The 16,320-nt window shown below is 39.5% G+C and overlaps 1 protein-coding gene across 2 annotated transcripts; it reads left to right on the top strand.

Moving 5' to 3' along the window:
• Window positions 1-208: 208 nt before the first annotated feature.
• On the top strand, window positions 209-11,508 carry LOC108261649 (piwi-like protein 1). Of its 2 annotated transcripts, XM_053678474.1 has the most exons (9): window positions 209-309; window positions 400-528; window positions 3,057-3,173; window positions 3,605-3,719; window positions 3,795-3,976; window positions 4,415-4,487; window positions 7,407-7,607; window positions 7,799-7,901; window positions 8,539-11,508. In XM_053678474.1, the coding sequence occupies exons 3-9, from the start codon at window positions 3,091-3,093 to the stop codon at window positions 8,613-8,615; spliced, it is 834 nt and encodes a 277-aa protein (XP_053534449.1). In that variant the 5' UTR covers window positions 209-309; window positions 400-528; window positions 3,057-3,090; the 3' UTR covers window positions 8,616-11,508. The 2 variants fall into 2 exon arrangements, with proteins under 2 accessions (XP_053534449.1, XP_053534448.1); XM_053678473.1 differs by having other exon boundaries at window positions 3,605-3,976.
• The last annotated feature ends 4,812 nt before the right edge of the window (window positions 11,509-16,320 follow it).

Here is a 16,320-nt window from a genome sequence, read left to right as displayed (position 1 = left end):
CATCGATTAATTAAAAAAATTAAATTGAACAAGAGTAAGAAAGTATATTTTTAATTAAAATTTAATTAGAAAGGAGCACTTTTTTTATGTATTTGTATATCTTATCCTGTATCGTGTTTAAGAAGAAGGGAATAATGAACCTTTTTATGAAATAATATTTGGGTTTATTTTATTTTATTTTCTCCTCACAGATTCAAATTTACGTCAACGTCCGTTACGTTGGTGACGTCACCGCGAGCGCGAGAAGACGAAGTGAGGAGCAGAAAGCGGTGTTCGTGTTAGTTCTGGCCCGTTTGGACCCAAACTAAAGTGAGTTTATTCGGTTCTGTGTAACCGAACCCGTTTTGTTCTGTATCGTGTGTATGTGTGTAGTTAACGGTGTTAACACCTGTGTTTCAGGTGTATCAGTATGAAGCAGGCGGTGACGGCGCAGTGGTTCACTGTCGGAGCTCGGTTCACTAATGACCGAATCACCGAGGAACCGACCAAAGATAACTCACACCCGCACAGAGAAGAAGAACAAGAGAAGTGAGAAATAACATTTTATAACATTTTTTTATTCAGTCCTCTGGTTCAATATTAATGTTAATATTATACAAATATACTAGCGGTGCTAGCTTTTGAGGAGGCAGTCCAGTCCACGCATGCGCAGTGTAATTAATGAGCAAGCTAATCGAAATGAGATTAGCAAATAGGTCGATGTTATTTTTGATTCTATTTAAAACGATGAATTCACTCTGTCAATAACTGCTCAGTCTGAGAATACTGCATGATTTACTTTTATAAGTGGACGTGGCTGAACGACATTTAGCTTCACTGGCTAATTAGAGCTCTTTTGCTAGTTTAATGGCGGAGTCATCCGGCTTCGCGCATGCGCAGTGTGGGTTAAGGCGCTATAGTTCTCTTTTTTGTTTTAACGCTAAAGGTGCATTACCGCCACCTACTGGACTGGAGTGTGGGCAGAAAAAATCAAATAAAATGGGGAAAAAAAATTATACCAAAACAATACTACGTAAATAAAGGAAAATAAAGAGATAAATAACTATATACTGGATATTCAGCCACAGTTCTTGTATACTAACTTACAACCACTGCATATAGACATGTGCATAACCTAATAGACCTAATAGACCTATATAAGATATAACCCAGCACACCTATACTATAGCACTTGCATTGGAAACATGCATTACCGTCAAACATTTAGACACATTCATTCTTTATTCACCCCCCGAAAAAAATAAATCCAAAATAGATAAAAAATAATTTAGGATATAAATTTTTAATTTTTAGGATCTTCAAAGTAGATGCCCTTTTTCCAGAAATGTATTCTTGGCATTTCTCACTTGATATCTTGAGGAATTTCCCTGAGATGCTTTTTAAACAGTAGCTGAGTTTATGTGGACAACAATAATCCACTCTTAATCCGATTAAGACCATACTGTAATTAAGAAACTACCATGTAAACAGCAATTTTTACTTACCTTAATCTAATTAAGGTCATAATCGAAGTAAGCAATAATCTAATTAACCCTCTTACCCCGTATGGCTGAAAAACCGTGTTCCAGCTAAAGTTACACCTACAGTGAACACAGGTACATCTAAAACAGTGAAAAAAAGAAAAAACACACAGTTACACAGGTGAGAGCGAGGATTCTAGAAGCCGAAACTGATAGAGACGCAATCTCTCCTGATTCAGACCCTGATCCGTCTTCATCTTCAGCATCAACCAGTGCAACTGACACTGCAGGGGTCTGGAGTCATAACGGGACCATTTCTGTGCATTCGTGAAAACACTACCTGCTGGTCTGATTATCACCAGAAACTTGACTTTTGGCGCTAAAATGCATTTATTTATTTATTATTTATAAAGGCATTGACCACGCTGATGCTCGTGTGGTACTTCTAAACGAGTAGAAGGATTTTAGCGAGCATTTTTTCGTAATTTCTCTAGTTAAGAATTGTGGTCTAAGTTTAGTAAAAACACTGAACTGCTTCATTTTCAAAGTAATATTACACAAATACATTATTATAAGTTGTTTCAAGGCCTAAAAATGTTCAAATTAAAATGTTGATTTTGGCCCAGGAACTCAGGGTTGGCGTGCTGTTTCTCTGGGGAATATAGGGTTATGGGACATAATACTGTGGGAACTTAGGGGTAAGAGGGTTAAAACAGGTGGAGTACTCCTGTTTTAGTCGCATTATGGACGTGTATTACAGACATGTAAACATCTTAATCACATTATGAACGTCGTGTGGGAGTTTTCACCGCATTTTGTGACAGGACACGATCACACACGGCAGTTTTACGGTGAACAAGAGAGCTCCACTGTGTCCCAAATCGCATACTTTCCTACTACAGGCCTGTAGGGGGGAAAAATACATGTATCTCAGCTACTATATAGAAGGTAACTACGCGATTTGGGAGACACCCACCGCTTCAAGCAGTTGTCTATTAGCACGTACAGCATGACAAATAATTAACTGCACTTAAAGCGTTCGTAAAAAAAATAAAATAAATAAAAACACTCAAAACTGTATACGGTACCATAACGAAGACGAACTGTATGTTGATGCGTGAAATTCTGGAGGGACGGCGTGGCGCGGTGATGTAATGACGCAGGCTGTTAATCTAATTATGTTCTAAAACATGTAAAACGGGAACATGACAGGAGTATTCTAAAAGCGACTCATGTAAACACCTTAATCACATTATCTTACTCAGATTAAGGTCAATAATTAGATTACTGCTGTCCATGTAAACGTAGTCAGTATTAAAGGAGCCTCATTTCACTGCTGACTTTGTTCCCGTCTTAATTTCTTTGTGGGATATAATATATATTTTTTAGGAATACGATCTGCAGATCACTGATAGGAACCAGGTTCTGCTGGTCAGTCACGTTAGGAGGTTGGGTCCTGCAGGAGCTCCTCCACCAGGACCTGTCTTACTCATCCCGGAGTTCTGCTACCTCACAGGTCTCCCTCACAGAGCGGGAGAAACACAGCGCTTAATCATTGTCTGCTTCTTATCGCACTAATTGTTGTAACTTGCTCAGGTCTGACGGATAAGATGCGCACGACTTTAACATCATGAAGGACCTTTCCACTCACACCAGACTGACCCCAGAACAGTGGGAGAACCGCCTCAACAGATTCATCAACAACATGAGCAGGTACTGGATAAAAGCGACTGCATTATTAATTCAATTCTGCTTTTGTCTGAATAGCGTGTTTAACAGTGTACGATGTCACAGAGCAGCTTTACAGAAACTTATACATTCTTTACATTTAGAAATTTATGTGCATGCCAGAGACAAATTTTATAAAAGAAACATTTGTAGCATGCATATAAGGGATGTGTATTTACTTTACAGAGACTATCCCGGGCAACACGAGGCTGAACATATAGCGTGATGGTTTTTCTGATTATATCATTCTTAAGTTTAATGATAGATATACACTACCGATCAAAAGTTTGTGGACACCCGACTAGAATGTTTTTCATGATCTTAAAAGCCTTTTGATCTGAAGGTGTACGATTAAATGTTTGAAATGAACGTTATACCAATTTACGCTGCTGAATTTTTCAGTGAATCTCTTCCAGGAATGCCAGTGTTCAGACTACACTCAGCACATGGGGTCTAAGCTTTGAGAACAAGCTGCTGAATCTGACTGGAAGAGTTCTTCCTGCTGAGAGGATCCTACAGGGAGCGAGAGCAGTAAGGGGGACCACAGAGAACACAACTGCACACGACACGTGTCGCACTCTTGCTGAGTGTAGTGTGTGTGCGCAGTACGAGTACAACCCATGTGACGCGGATTGGTCTAAAGAGATGCGAGGGCTTCCTTTGATGACCAGCATGCCTCTGGAGACCTGGCTGCTGTCCCATACGCGCCGTAACGCTGAAGTCGCTCACTCACTGCTGCAGACCCTCAACAAAGTGCCCGTGGGCATCCACCTTCAGAGGCCGGGAATGTGAGCCAACACACTTGACCAGTGTTTAGAAAGAAATTGTAGCCTGTGCCATTACTGCGTCCTGGGCACATTTTTAAAATTCACTCCTCGTGAGCTTCATGAAAGGGACGCTAGTGTGTAGCACTGTTAATTTCAAATTATTAAAGCGGTCCTCGTCAATTAGGTAGTGCAGAACTTTGCTCTCATATTGTCCGTATTCAGCTGCAGTCCATCAGTTAGGCACAAACGTTTCAATGGTCTCTGCAAATAAACGTGTTTCTCGAACTGCACGCTCTAAAATGAAGAGCTTCTCGACAGCTTTTCTTTCATTCATAGCGGAAGGCAGTGGTTACTGTGCGTAGTGTTTTATTTGAACCAGAGCCATGTTGAGCAAGGATCATGTCTTAATTGCAGCATTAACACTTTTTATCCCCCCCCACATTTTTTTTCTGTGTGCAGGATGGAGTACGATGATCGACAGGAGGCTCTGCTCAGAGCTCTGCAGCAGAGAGTGGGGCAACAGGTTCAGATGGTGGGTCTCACACACTGGGTAGAATCAAGTGTGACCATGTAGTTTGTTTAGGATTCAAATATTAAAGTATTTTACTATGCTGAAAATGTTCAGGTGAGCAGCCGTACTTTTTAGGGGTTAAGGTATAGAAAATGTATTGTATTGCTTTGAAAAACCATACATGTGACTAGTAATGTAACGACCGTTATATTCATTATTTGAATGAATAATTAATGCACTCGCTGTCCATTTTATTAGAAACACCCTCACATTCATGGGGCAGCGGCACGATGCATAAAAAGAACTTGAGTTAACGTTCACGTCAATGCATAAAAAGTTACCGTTCATGTCAAGCATCACAATGGGTGAAAATTGTGACCTCTGTGACCTTTACCGTGGCATGGTTGTTTGTATTAGATGGGCAGGTTTGAGTATTTCAGAAATTGCTGATCTCCTGGGCTTTTCACACAGAACAGTCTGTAGAGAAAGGACTTTGATTTAAAAATAAATAAAATAAAGTGGCGCGAGAAGAAAAAACCCACATTACTTTGGGTAAATAATATAGATGGCACTAGTGCTGCACAATTAATCGAATATCGATCGCGATTACGTTTTTGACGGCCCACGATTAAATGAACATGATCGACTGCGATATTAATGTTTAAAGTTCGTCCTCCGCTAATAGAAAACTCAGCTGCAGATCAAATCAAGCACTTCCTACACTTATAGCCAATCACCATAGGGCAGCGCAGAGATGAGGTCATTTTGTAGTGCCAAAACCCAGAAACGGCATTAGCATTTTATCCCTCGAGCTGCCAGGTTCGCTTCGAGCTCCAGCGCTTTGCGTGAGGAGAAATCATGACATTAACACGCTATAAGGTGGGTTTAATTCAAACTTCTTTATTAAAAAATTCCTCACCAATCACAATCAAGAGTAGCAACTGTTCCGTCTGTAAACATACAGTGCACTGCCGCTCTCCTTCACTAACTCTAATTCACTTCATTTAAACTCACGGTTGCCAGATATCACTAGAAAAGTCAACTCCAGTTTCCATGTTTTGATTTAATCCCCCCAAAACATTATCAGCAGACATGGACACTGTACTGGGGAACTGATCTATCTATATATATATATATATATATATATATATATATATATATATATATATATATATATATATATATATATATATATAAAATAATATATTGGGCACACGGTGGCTTAGTGTTTAGCACGTTCGCCTCACACCACCAGGGTCGGGCTCGATTCCTGTGGCCCTGTGTGTGTGGAGTTTGCATGTTCTCCCCGTGCTGCGGGGGTTTCCTCCGGGTACTCCGGTTAACTCCCCCAGTCCAAACACATGCATGGTAGGCTGATTGGCGTGTCTAAAGTGTCCGTAGTGTATGAGTGGGAGTGTGATTGTGCCCTGTGATGGACTGTCCAGGGTGTACCCCTCCTTGTACCCGATGTTCCCTGGGATAGGCTCCAGGTTGGATGGATGGATGGATATATATTATTATAATAACTTCATTAAATATAAATGAAATGAGAAATGAAATAATGTTTAATTACTATGGGTTGCATTTAATATCAATTTGACATTAAACTTAGTTCGTTATTTCATTGAAAGCTATTAGCCTTTTTCCTAATATGGATCAGTTTTGTGTTAGTCTACTTTTAATTAGGACTCTTTATTGTTTTTAAGATATCTAAAAATAAATATTTTATGTTTGTTTATTTATCAATTAACCAACAGTATCTCATTGCTATTATTTTAATTCAGTTAACAGTGTCCATGAGCAGAGAGCTTACATTTAACTGTTTATGATAGACTGTATGATTAAAGTTTAAATAAAAAAAGATTGGTATCTGGACCGGTTTCGTCTATAAAAATCCTGATCGGAGCGTCCCTAAGGAACACCATTAAACTAAAGCGCTCTGCATCTGACGGGTAAATGAACTCACCCAATCACATCCTATATGAGATTATTCAGATATCTACACAATACACACAGAGCGGTTCGAGAACTGACTCCAGCCCAGAACCATGACAGTGGAAATGTCTAATAGTGCAGCTTTAAATATATTTAAGAGGAGCAGACTCCAAACAGGTTGACGGTTGTTTTGTGCATACAGTCTGTAAAATGAACTGAAAATATTAGATTTAGTTTATCAGAAGGTAAATTAATGTGTCATGGCTCACACGATGTTCCTAAATTCTGTCATAATTGACCAGCTCAAGTTTTCTCATGCCTACTTGTGTGTTGTATTGTGGCATGAGAGAACTTAATAAATGTGAAAGTGCAATAAAAAATATGATATCAATAAAATCAATGAATAATCGTGATAATCGAGATCTCAGTATTAATCTAAATAATCGGGATTATCATTTTGGCCATAATCGTGCATCCCTAGGTGGCACTGATCCAGGACCTGATAGCAGCAAAAACACGGTGGATCAGCTATCAGAGATAACAGAAATCAAATATAACTGATGCATGTAAAAGAGACGTGACTGTTCTTTCGCTAGGATTGAATTCGTTATATTCATACTTTATGTATGGGTTTCTGTATGAAAGTTTAATGGTAAACCGAGTGCTTCAGTTAAAATAATGAGCGTTGTAGATCTTAAAGAAAACAATATCGGATCATGACACTTCTAGTAGATAAGTCAAATGAAACTGTTTTTATTTATTTAATTAATTTTTAAATTGAATGTTTAAGGATATTGCTGTTTGATTTTCTTTGTTAAAGTCGTTTCACCTTTTGTGATGTGACACACGCAGTGCAGTGCAACTGCTTCTATGTGATTTTTGTCACAGTATATCCTTTTACGGGTCTAAGCATACGGCATAAGAGAATTTCAGATTAACAGCCTCAGTCTACAGATTACCATTACTTCTTGTTCTGAAGCACTCACTTTAAATCATGTGTGTAAGGTGGTTGTGATCCTGTCAGCCAACCGTAAGGATAAATACGATTGTGTGAAGAAGTACCTGTGTGTGGACTGTCCCACTCCAAGCCAGTGTGTGGTGGCTCGCACCCTCAGCAGACCTCAGACCCTCATGACCATAGCCACAAAGATCTCCTTGCAGATGAACTGCAAGATGGAAGGAGAGCCGTGGAGCGTCGAGATCCCGGTACGGTTCTGTTCTTCAAGCACTGGGAGTTTTTCAAGTAACTGAAATATATCCGGCATTGGGATTTCAACTACAACCAAAATCATCACTTAAAAGCATATCTGATCTTGTAACTGATCAACAGTGGTACCTCCTAACCCTGATGTTATTCTATTAAAACATTGTTTTAGTGACTTCTCCTGCTCTTTCAGTTGAAGCACCTGATGATGTTGGTATCGACTGATACCACGACAGTGCCGCAGGAAAGAGATCCATCGGTGCACTGGTGGCCAGCCTCAACCCGGGCATGTCCAGGTACTTAAAGCATGACTTGTGTGGACTCTGTAAACAGCTTTAAGAAGGCTTGTGTTTAATGAACTAGATTTTAGATTTGAACTTTTCCACCAGTCTTCAGAAGAGAGGGCATTACCCTTTGTGGTTCATCGTAACTTTAGGAGAGAGAAAAAGTACAATATCGTTCTTTTAAAATGATTAAAAATGGTTCTCTTAATCTCACACACTGTTCTCTGTATTTCCATTTCCTTCCGGTTGAAGGACAGAATCACAATTTTTTAGACTTGAATCCTCTGAATGTTGTTTTCCTCGCTGCTACCGCCACCTTCATCCTCCTCATAAAGGGTCTGGGCCATGCTCTGTATGCTATGTGCTCTGTATGCTATGTGCCACTGCTCTGTAACCATGAGAGCACCGTCCTTCTCTCAGGTGGTTTTCAAAGTGTGCAGGGTATGAAATGCACTCTGGGAGGAACATCATGCTCATAAATGACCTCGTTACACTGCAGTCTCTTTGAATTCCGACTTTACACTCAGGATGAAATACTCACGCTGCAGTCTGATGGAACGTTGGAGAAAAAGCGAGCAATTTTAGAATTGTCGCTTCATTTAAGAAGTGCATTAAGACATGGCTTTTTGTTTTGATTTCTTTTCCTCAGCTGCGCTGAAGGCCTACTTCAAATACAACGAATGTTTGCCGTCACGCATCGTGGTGTGGGCGACGGCGTGCTGCTGAGCGTAGTCGACTACAAAGTGCCTCAGTTCACGCAGTCCATCAAGGCCATGGGTGAAGATTACGCGTCTTTCTGATCGCAGCTTCAGGTTGCGTTCGGTGTATTTTAAACGCTGATGGCTTGATTTGTCAGGTACAACTTCTTCCACGTGAGTCACAAAGTGCGCTTCGGCAGTGTGGCCCCCACTCACTACAACATGGTGTACGACAGCAGTGTCCTCAAACCAGACCACATGCAGAGACTCGCTTACAAACTCTGCCACATGTATTACAACTGGCAGGTAAAAGCCACACACACACACACGTGTTCATACAAGCCCGCTTTCTACACAACCCCAGATCATGCTGATTGATGATGTAAGGATTGAGGATGTGGTCATTTTCTTTAATCGCACGTCTATCATTAGAGAATCCGCATCGTGTGATCAAAAACGGAGAACGCGCATGAATTTGTTACAGAATTTGTCCAAGATTTTATTGGGAATGTTTCGTACAGTGTTGACGATCTAAATAGCTTAATTTAGCTTAAAACCATGTAATTGCAGGGTTAAAGATACGAGCTATACGAGATCAAGCCTGCGATCGGAGCGTCCGTATACTCGATGTTTACAAAACCGCAAGAACGGAAGCGAAATGCTATCAGTCAAACAAGTCAGAGTTAATGTATTGTTCTGATGACTGAAGGAAAATTTTACTTAACGGTTCTATCTTAAGGGTGAGCTGAGGTTGTGTATAATTAGTTTAGTAGAGAGAGAGTGAGTAATGTAGAAAAAGGAAATAAAGAATTAACAGGTGTTGTGAATTGAGGATGTGTAGAAAAAGTATATTTAAAGCAGATGAATGAATGTATTAGAAGCCGGGAAAGATGAGGTTTCCTTCACGTGTTTCCTGGAGGATGCAGTAGAGGTGTGTGTGTGTGTGTGTGTGTGTGTGTGTGTGTGTGTGTGTGTGTCTGTGTGTGTTTTCATATGGTTGTGTGTAGTTTTAGAAACATCTGGCACTTGAATTTTCAGTGTGCACATGATAGATGTGCTATATATTGTAATTTAGAAACAGGTGGATTACACGAATATTTTACACTAAATATGAAACTTATTCACTTCGACTGAACATTAAATGAATCTCAGAACTGAGACAGTATTACACAGTCAGTAACAGAGGCCCCTGTGAGAATCAGAACCTCAGGTTTAATCAGTGTTGTGGAATGTGATATGATCAAATCAACAAGTTAGTATATTTGACTTGTACTCAGCACTTTCCTTTAACTGGAGCTGAAACTTGTTGTTAAAGCGTTTTTGGCCTTTTGTCAACCCTACAGTTCTCTGTTCACGTTTTCCTACAAAATGTCACCTCCTGTAATAACACGAGCACTGCTTTTTATTTATTTAAATATTTTACATATATGGATTATATACTTTATGTACGTTTACAAAAGGCTGGTGTAGATTTAAAACGCTCTGAAAGTTTTCACCAAAGGAACAGAAATTATTATAAATTTTTTAAACCGGTTTATGATGCTCGTGAGTGTGGCTCTGTGACATTTAACACCTTCAGCAAGACTTTAACGCGAACACGCTTTAAACCGGTATTTCCCGTCGCAGCACGCGCACAGGTTTGTTTAAGATTAGCACGCGCACACTCATAATATCGTCACTACAGAGCCCATGGAAATTAATGCTACTTTTGAATGGTTTTACTCTTCACCTTATAAATCTGAATTTCCTGCAGACGATACTAAAGTGAATGCATTTCTTCAAGACCTTTGTAACCCTGTTATTGATTTGAATACTGCCATGCAACTGGACTCCCCACTCTCTCTTGAAGAAATGTGAAATTCAGTTAAAACTATGCAGTGTAACAAAGCTCCTGGCCCGGACGGGTTCCAGTTGAATTGTTTAAAGCATCTATTGGAAAATTAGCTCCACTGCTTTTATCTGTGTTCAACGAATCCTTGGAATGTGGGTCTTTGCCTCCAGCTCTGACACAAGCCACGATAGCTCTCCTTCTTAAGGAGGGTAAGGATCCGTCCTCCTGCGGTTCTTATAGGCCGCTGTCTCTGCTTAATGCAGATGTAAAGGTGTTGGTGAAAGTAATGGCATCTCGTTTAGAGAACATTATCCCTTATATCTGAAGAGCAAACTTCTTTTATAAAGGGACATCAGTTGTTTTTCAATACCCGTACGCTCTTTAAATTATTCAAAGCATTCGGCTGAGATTGGGATTTCTTTAGATGCTGAAAAAGCATTTGACAGGGTTGAGTGAGTTTAATCCACATCAGAGAGGAATGATTTCTAGGATTTATGATTTTATTCTGGCGTTAGGTAGTGAGGCGAGTACCAAAATTAACAATGCGTGGGAAACGGAGTTAGGAGTACAGATAAGTGAAGAGTGTTGGGAATGTGCTATAGGTAGGATACAGTCTACCACTTCCTGTGCTCGTCTTGGACTCATCCAGTTCAGTTTTACACAGAGTCCATTTGTCCAAGTCGAGACTTTCTGTAATATATCCAGAAGTAGAGGACAAGTGTGATAAATGCCATGGCTCTCCCTGTCATCTTGGCCATATGTTTTTCTTTTGCCCAGATCGCTATGGTTTTTGGACTGGTTTCTTTACTGTCATGTCCACTATTCTCAGAGTAGATTTAAATCCTTGCCCATTCATTGCTACATTTGGGATTCCTGATGCCTCAGTTCTATTACGCTGTGTACAAAAAGATATTATCACTTTCACATCCCTAATAGCAAGACGTTCCTGCAACTGGTTCATGTAAATAACTCGTACAGTCAGGCAGGTGTTGGTTGTTTAAAGAAACCTTTTAACAAAAAACAAAATAAAAATCAGCTCCTCAATCTTCCACCTCCTTCTGGAAACACAGACGAAATAGAAATCACACGCTGCAAGGACACAGCCAGGTTCTCTTTTACACACACCTGAGAGGAGATAAACCAGCTGAACTTTCTAATCTTACATTAAACATCCAACAAGCAGCTTTCGGGTCACAGTGAGATATTAATGACAAGTTCCTGTAACGCTTCTTCTGCTTTAAACTCGAACCTGAGGGTGACGACGCCATCTCAAACTAAAACAACTTCTATCTACAATGCTACAGTGCAGAAGAGTTACTCTGACCGGGGTGGAGTATTTCAGTGTAGTACCTTCTGATCGGCGATCAGCCTGCCATCATGCAGCTCACCTTCCGTCACCATGTCCTCCATCTCGGCTGCACGTTAAATGCAGTCAGTGAAACCGGTGCGTAATGAACCTGTAGAGAGAGAGAGAATGACAGTGAATGAGTTCAGATGTTACTTGAACACATCTGTGATCTGAGTGCCTTGACCTCAGACATGATCTGCCTGCGAGGTAGGAACTGTGAGGTTAAACGCTGTGACTGTAAATAAACACTTGAACAGGTGTTGACTCCAAGTGTGCGCTTACCCTATGCGCTGAAGTTGCTGCCTTAGATCACGGATGATTGCAATCAGAGTCGCTCGTCTCTGCGCCTGAGCTGCCAACACCTACAGGAACACAGCTGCTGGAATAACATATTGATCCTATTGATCAGATGGTTACGTCTCGCCAACACCTACAGGAACACACAGATCTTTTAAACTCACGCATGTTGTTTTACATCTAAACCGTTATCCATGGACAGAACACACACTCTCCCCAAACAATATAAACACAGTAAAATAAAACTCAAGTGATCGAGTCACCGATGAATCGTTAGCAGAGTGGTTGAACGTAGTTAAAAAAAAAAAAAAAGGACAAGTTTTAATTAGCTGAATTGTGCATCCTTACTGCCGGGTCTGGAGCTGCAGCCTGTTGGCCGTGCCCTACGCCACGGTATGGCGCATTTCCTTCACCCTGTCCTCCTTCTCGACTGCACGTGAAGCGTGAGGTTAAACACTGTGACTGTAAATAAACACTGATAAACAGGTGTTGACTTACCCTACTGAACTTCCAGCCTTAGACTATTGATCCGAGCGATCAGAGCCGCACGTCTCGCCCGCTGAGCTGCCAACAACTACAGGAACACACGGGTCTTTTAAACTCACGCACTTCGTTTTACATCTCCATCAGAAGACGCAGTAGGCCTAATCAAAGGCCAGATAGAGGTCATCTAGTCCAGATACCTTGTTGTTCACTATTGACTGAACAAACAAGTAAACAAATAAATAATATTTTAAATTCATTTAAGATCTGTTGCACTTTTATTATTATTATTATTATTATTATTATTATTATTATTAAATTATTCAACTGTTGGTTAAAGGCGCAAAAAAGGAATCCACAATGCAATTAATGATTAACCACTTTAAATCGAATACATGTATGTTCTAGTATTTCCCCCCAGAAGTTTATGTAAATATAAATAAAAGCTTCTCATTGTTGCCAGATTGAACAATCGAGTGCAATTTGAAACGTTTTTTTTCTTCTGTGCATTAATTAGTTCATTATCAATTTAATCACAGTTTGCTGATTTATTCCTAAAATATATTTATTACTAAAATAAAAAAGGAAATCCAGTAGGCAGTGATGTCAATAATTAATACATTTAAATATTAAAATTAAATAAAACTATTTTAGTATTTTCCTCCAGATATTGTACACTTAAAAAAAAAAGTAAAAGACAAAGAAAAACACAGCTTCTCATTGTTGCCAGAGAGAGAGACTGAATGCAAATTACATATAAATAATTTTATTAGCTCATTATTTGGTTATACTTTGTTCTGATTTATTCCCAAAATGGAAATAGGAATTTCCCTGCTGAAAAAATCTAAACAAAAATCAATCACAACAGAAACCCTCATAGAATCTGTAATGTCCCTGTAGGTCTGCTGGTAATTTGTTGCTTTGGTGGCATGTTGTGTCTAGTGGATACCATTAAGAACCAATAATGGCACTGGTTTTAATGGTTAACAAATTAACATGCGTTCTCTGTTTTTGATCACACGATGCGGATTCTCTAATGATAGACATGCGATTAAAGAAAATGACCACATCCTCAATCCTTACATCATCAATCAGCATGATCCGGGGTTGTGTAGAAAGCGGGCTTGTATGAACACAGGGGTGTGTGTGTGTGTGTGAGTGAGTGGGGTCCACGCTGCTGAAGTGCACTTTGACTCACGATGAAGAAGTCGTACCTGACAAATCAAGCCGTCAGCGTTTAAAACACACCGAACGCAACCTGAAGCTGCGATCAGAAAGACCGCCAGAGAAAGAGAAAAAGATGGATGAACTATGCCTGAACACACCACTCGGGTCACGTGACTTCGCCGTCGATGACCGTTCCGGGAGGAGGGTTGCTCAGTCAACGATTTTCATTATCGATTTTCATCAACTATTATGGATTAGTTGTTGCAGCTCTATTTACAACACATTATACTAAGCATTGTGTGGTATTTAAAGATGTATGTTCAAGGTAATGCAGTTAATACCCATTGCAGTTCTTTATACTTCGGGGTTATTACTCTGATTATAAATGTATTTGAGTGAGGACATTTATCACCTGTGTGCTTTTTCTGCATTGTTATTAGTGTATGTACTGTATGATTTAGTAAAATAATCATTAGCCACGTTGTGAAGCTCTGTGCAGTAGCTGATGTGAAAGTACATTTTATGTGGTGGCGAGGTGGAAATATGATCCATACGTATTATGAATGAGATAAGAATGATCTGAGACAACTTCAGACTGTGGAAGTGTTATAATATTTTCTATATTTAATCCGTACGTATGAGGTCAAGAGTGTGACCACCATTATGAGTAGGTCCGATTACGTTCTGATTGACCTCTACTGAATCTAAGATGGACACAACCGCTGTTCTCAGAGGGTCTTCTGGGTTATCTAAAATGAATATTAAAGTCTCAGACGATTAATGCTTTATCTACAGACACAACCAGGTTTGAGATAAAGTCTGTAAATTCACTAAGAAATTCAGCATATGGCCCTGGGGGTCTGTAAATAATAATTAGAGGAATTTACTTATTTTTTGTGGCTACATAAGTTATGCTGGTATAAAGAATTTCAAAAGAATTAAATTTATGACTAGGTTTTTGTGTGACGACTAGATTTTGACTATGGATGAGTCCAACACCTCCTCCTCTACCAGTTGAACGAGGCTGATGTACATAACTGTATCCAGGAGGACTGGCTTCATTTAATGCTATGTACTCGTTTGGTTTAATCCAAGTTTCCGTTAAACACATTAAATTACATTCCTGATCAGTAATGATGTCGTTAACAATAAGAGCCTTAGACGCAAGAGATCTAATGTTTAATAGTCCTAGCTTCAGATTAAAGGTGCTGGATGTGCATTCAGTATGATCTAATTTTAGGTTAATTAGGTTACTAAAACAAACATTCTGAAATTGTCTATGTATTTGTATAGCTCGGGGAACAGACACAGTCTCTATAGTATGTACTACAGGTGTTGGACTATTAATTGAACATTGCTTATGATGAACGTTGTTATTGTAGATGATGTGCTTACTGTAGTCACTTGGAGTGTAGCGTCTTGGAGATGTTGTTAGACAGCAGTTCCGCTCCGAGGCTGCTGGAGTGCAGGCCATCAGGACGAAACAACCTAGGACGCTCAGAACAGATTCCAGTTATTAACAAACAGCAGATTCTGTTCATTACACTGTGAGGGAAATTATTCATTTTTACTTTGAAATAGTTTTGTTCTTGTTCTGTTTCATTCTCATGTGAGGATAACGACTCAGAAGGCCATGTGATGTCACTGAGATCAGAATGTTTATCTGCTTAAAGAGACACAAACATGTTCTTCTGTTCAATGTTCGTCTAAACATCATCTAAGATCCTAAAACAAAGCCTGTTTGAACTGCCTCAAACTGCTTCTTATCGGTACACAGAATGATGTCATGCTCTGAGTTTCGTGTGTGTGTGTATGCATGTGTATATATATATATATATATATATATATATATATATATATATATATATATATATATATATATATATATATATATATATATATATATATATTAGTAGTGGTTTAGTACAAGGACTTCAGAGCGCTTTCATTATTCTATCCTGCTTTATTCTATCCTGTATTAACCGTCTGAGAGAGGGGGCGTCGCTGCAGGGGTCCCGGCTCAGGAGTATGGGGGCGCTTGCAGGTCTTTAGTTTATTTATCGAAAACATTGGATTTGGTGTCACAAGGATCGCCAGCACGTTTGCGTGCCATGGCTCGAGCTGCTCTCTTAGTGCAGATCACTGGGAAAATTGCTCTCACACATTGATCTTACACTCATCACACCAGGTCACTTCTATTTTGAATTAGATCCACATGCAACACGACAGCTCAACAAAGAACAGGATATGAAGTTATTCTATGTGTCACCCAAAATTTAAATATTAAACCTAATTAGTGTGTCTAATACACCAACTGTAGTGTTGTATTGCCTAATTAATTCTGTGGAGCCAGTCACTGAGAACACTCACGATTGCCTAGCCGAAATTCATATTTCCTCGAGTTAAAGTTTGAACTTTTTAGACGTTCCATCTGGAAGATTTTGTGAGCACCCTGTTCTGCCCAATTGGCCGAATTAAAAGCTATCACTACAGAGTGCGAACTGGTTACGGTAGAATTGCTAATATATACACTGACTCTGATTGTGCCCATGGATTGTGTCATCCGTTTGGAGCTGTTTGAATGCAGTGAGGTTTTAGTAAAAGTGC

The sequence above is a fragment of the Ictalurus punctatus genome, unplaced genomic scaffold (assembly GCF_001660625.3).
Source record: "Ictalurus punctatus breed USDA103 unplaced genomic scaffold, Coco_2.0 Super-Scaffold_100, whole genome shotgun sequence".
In the NCBI taxonomy this organism is placed as follows: Eukaryota; Metazoa; Chordata; class Actinopteri; order Siluriformes; family Ictaluridae; genus Ictalurus; species Ictalurus punctatus.
This window is presented reverse-complemented; position numbering and strand designations above follow the sequence as displayed.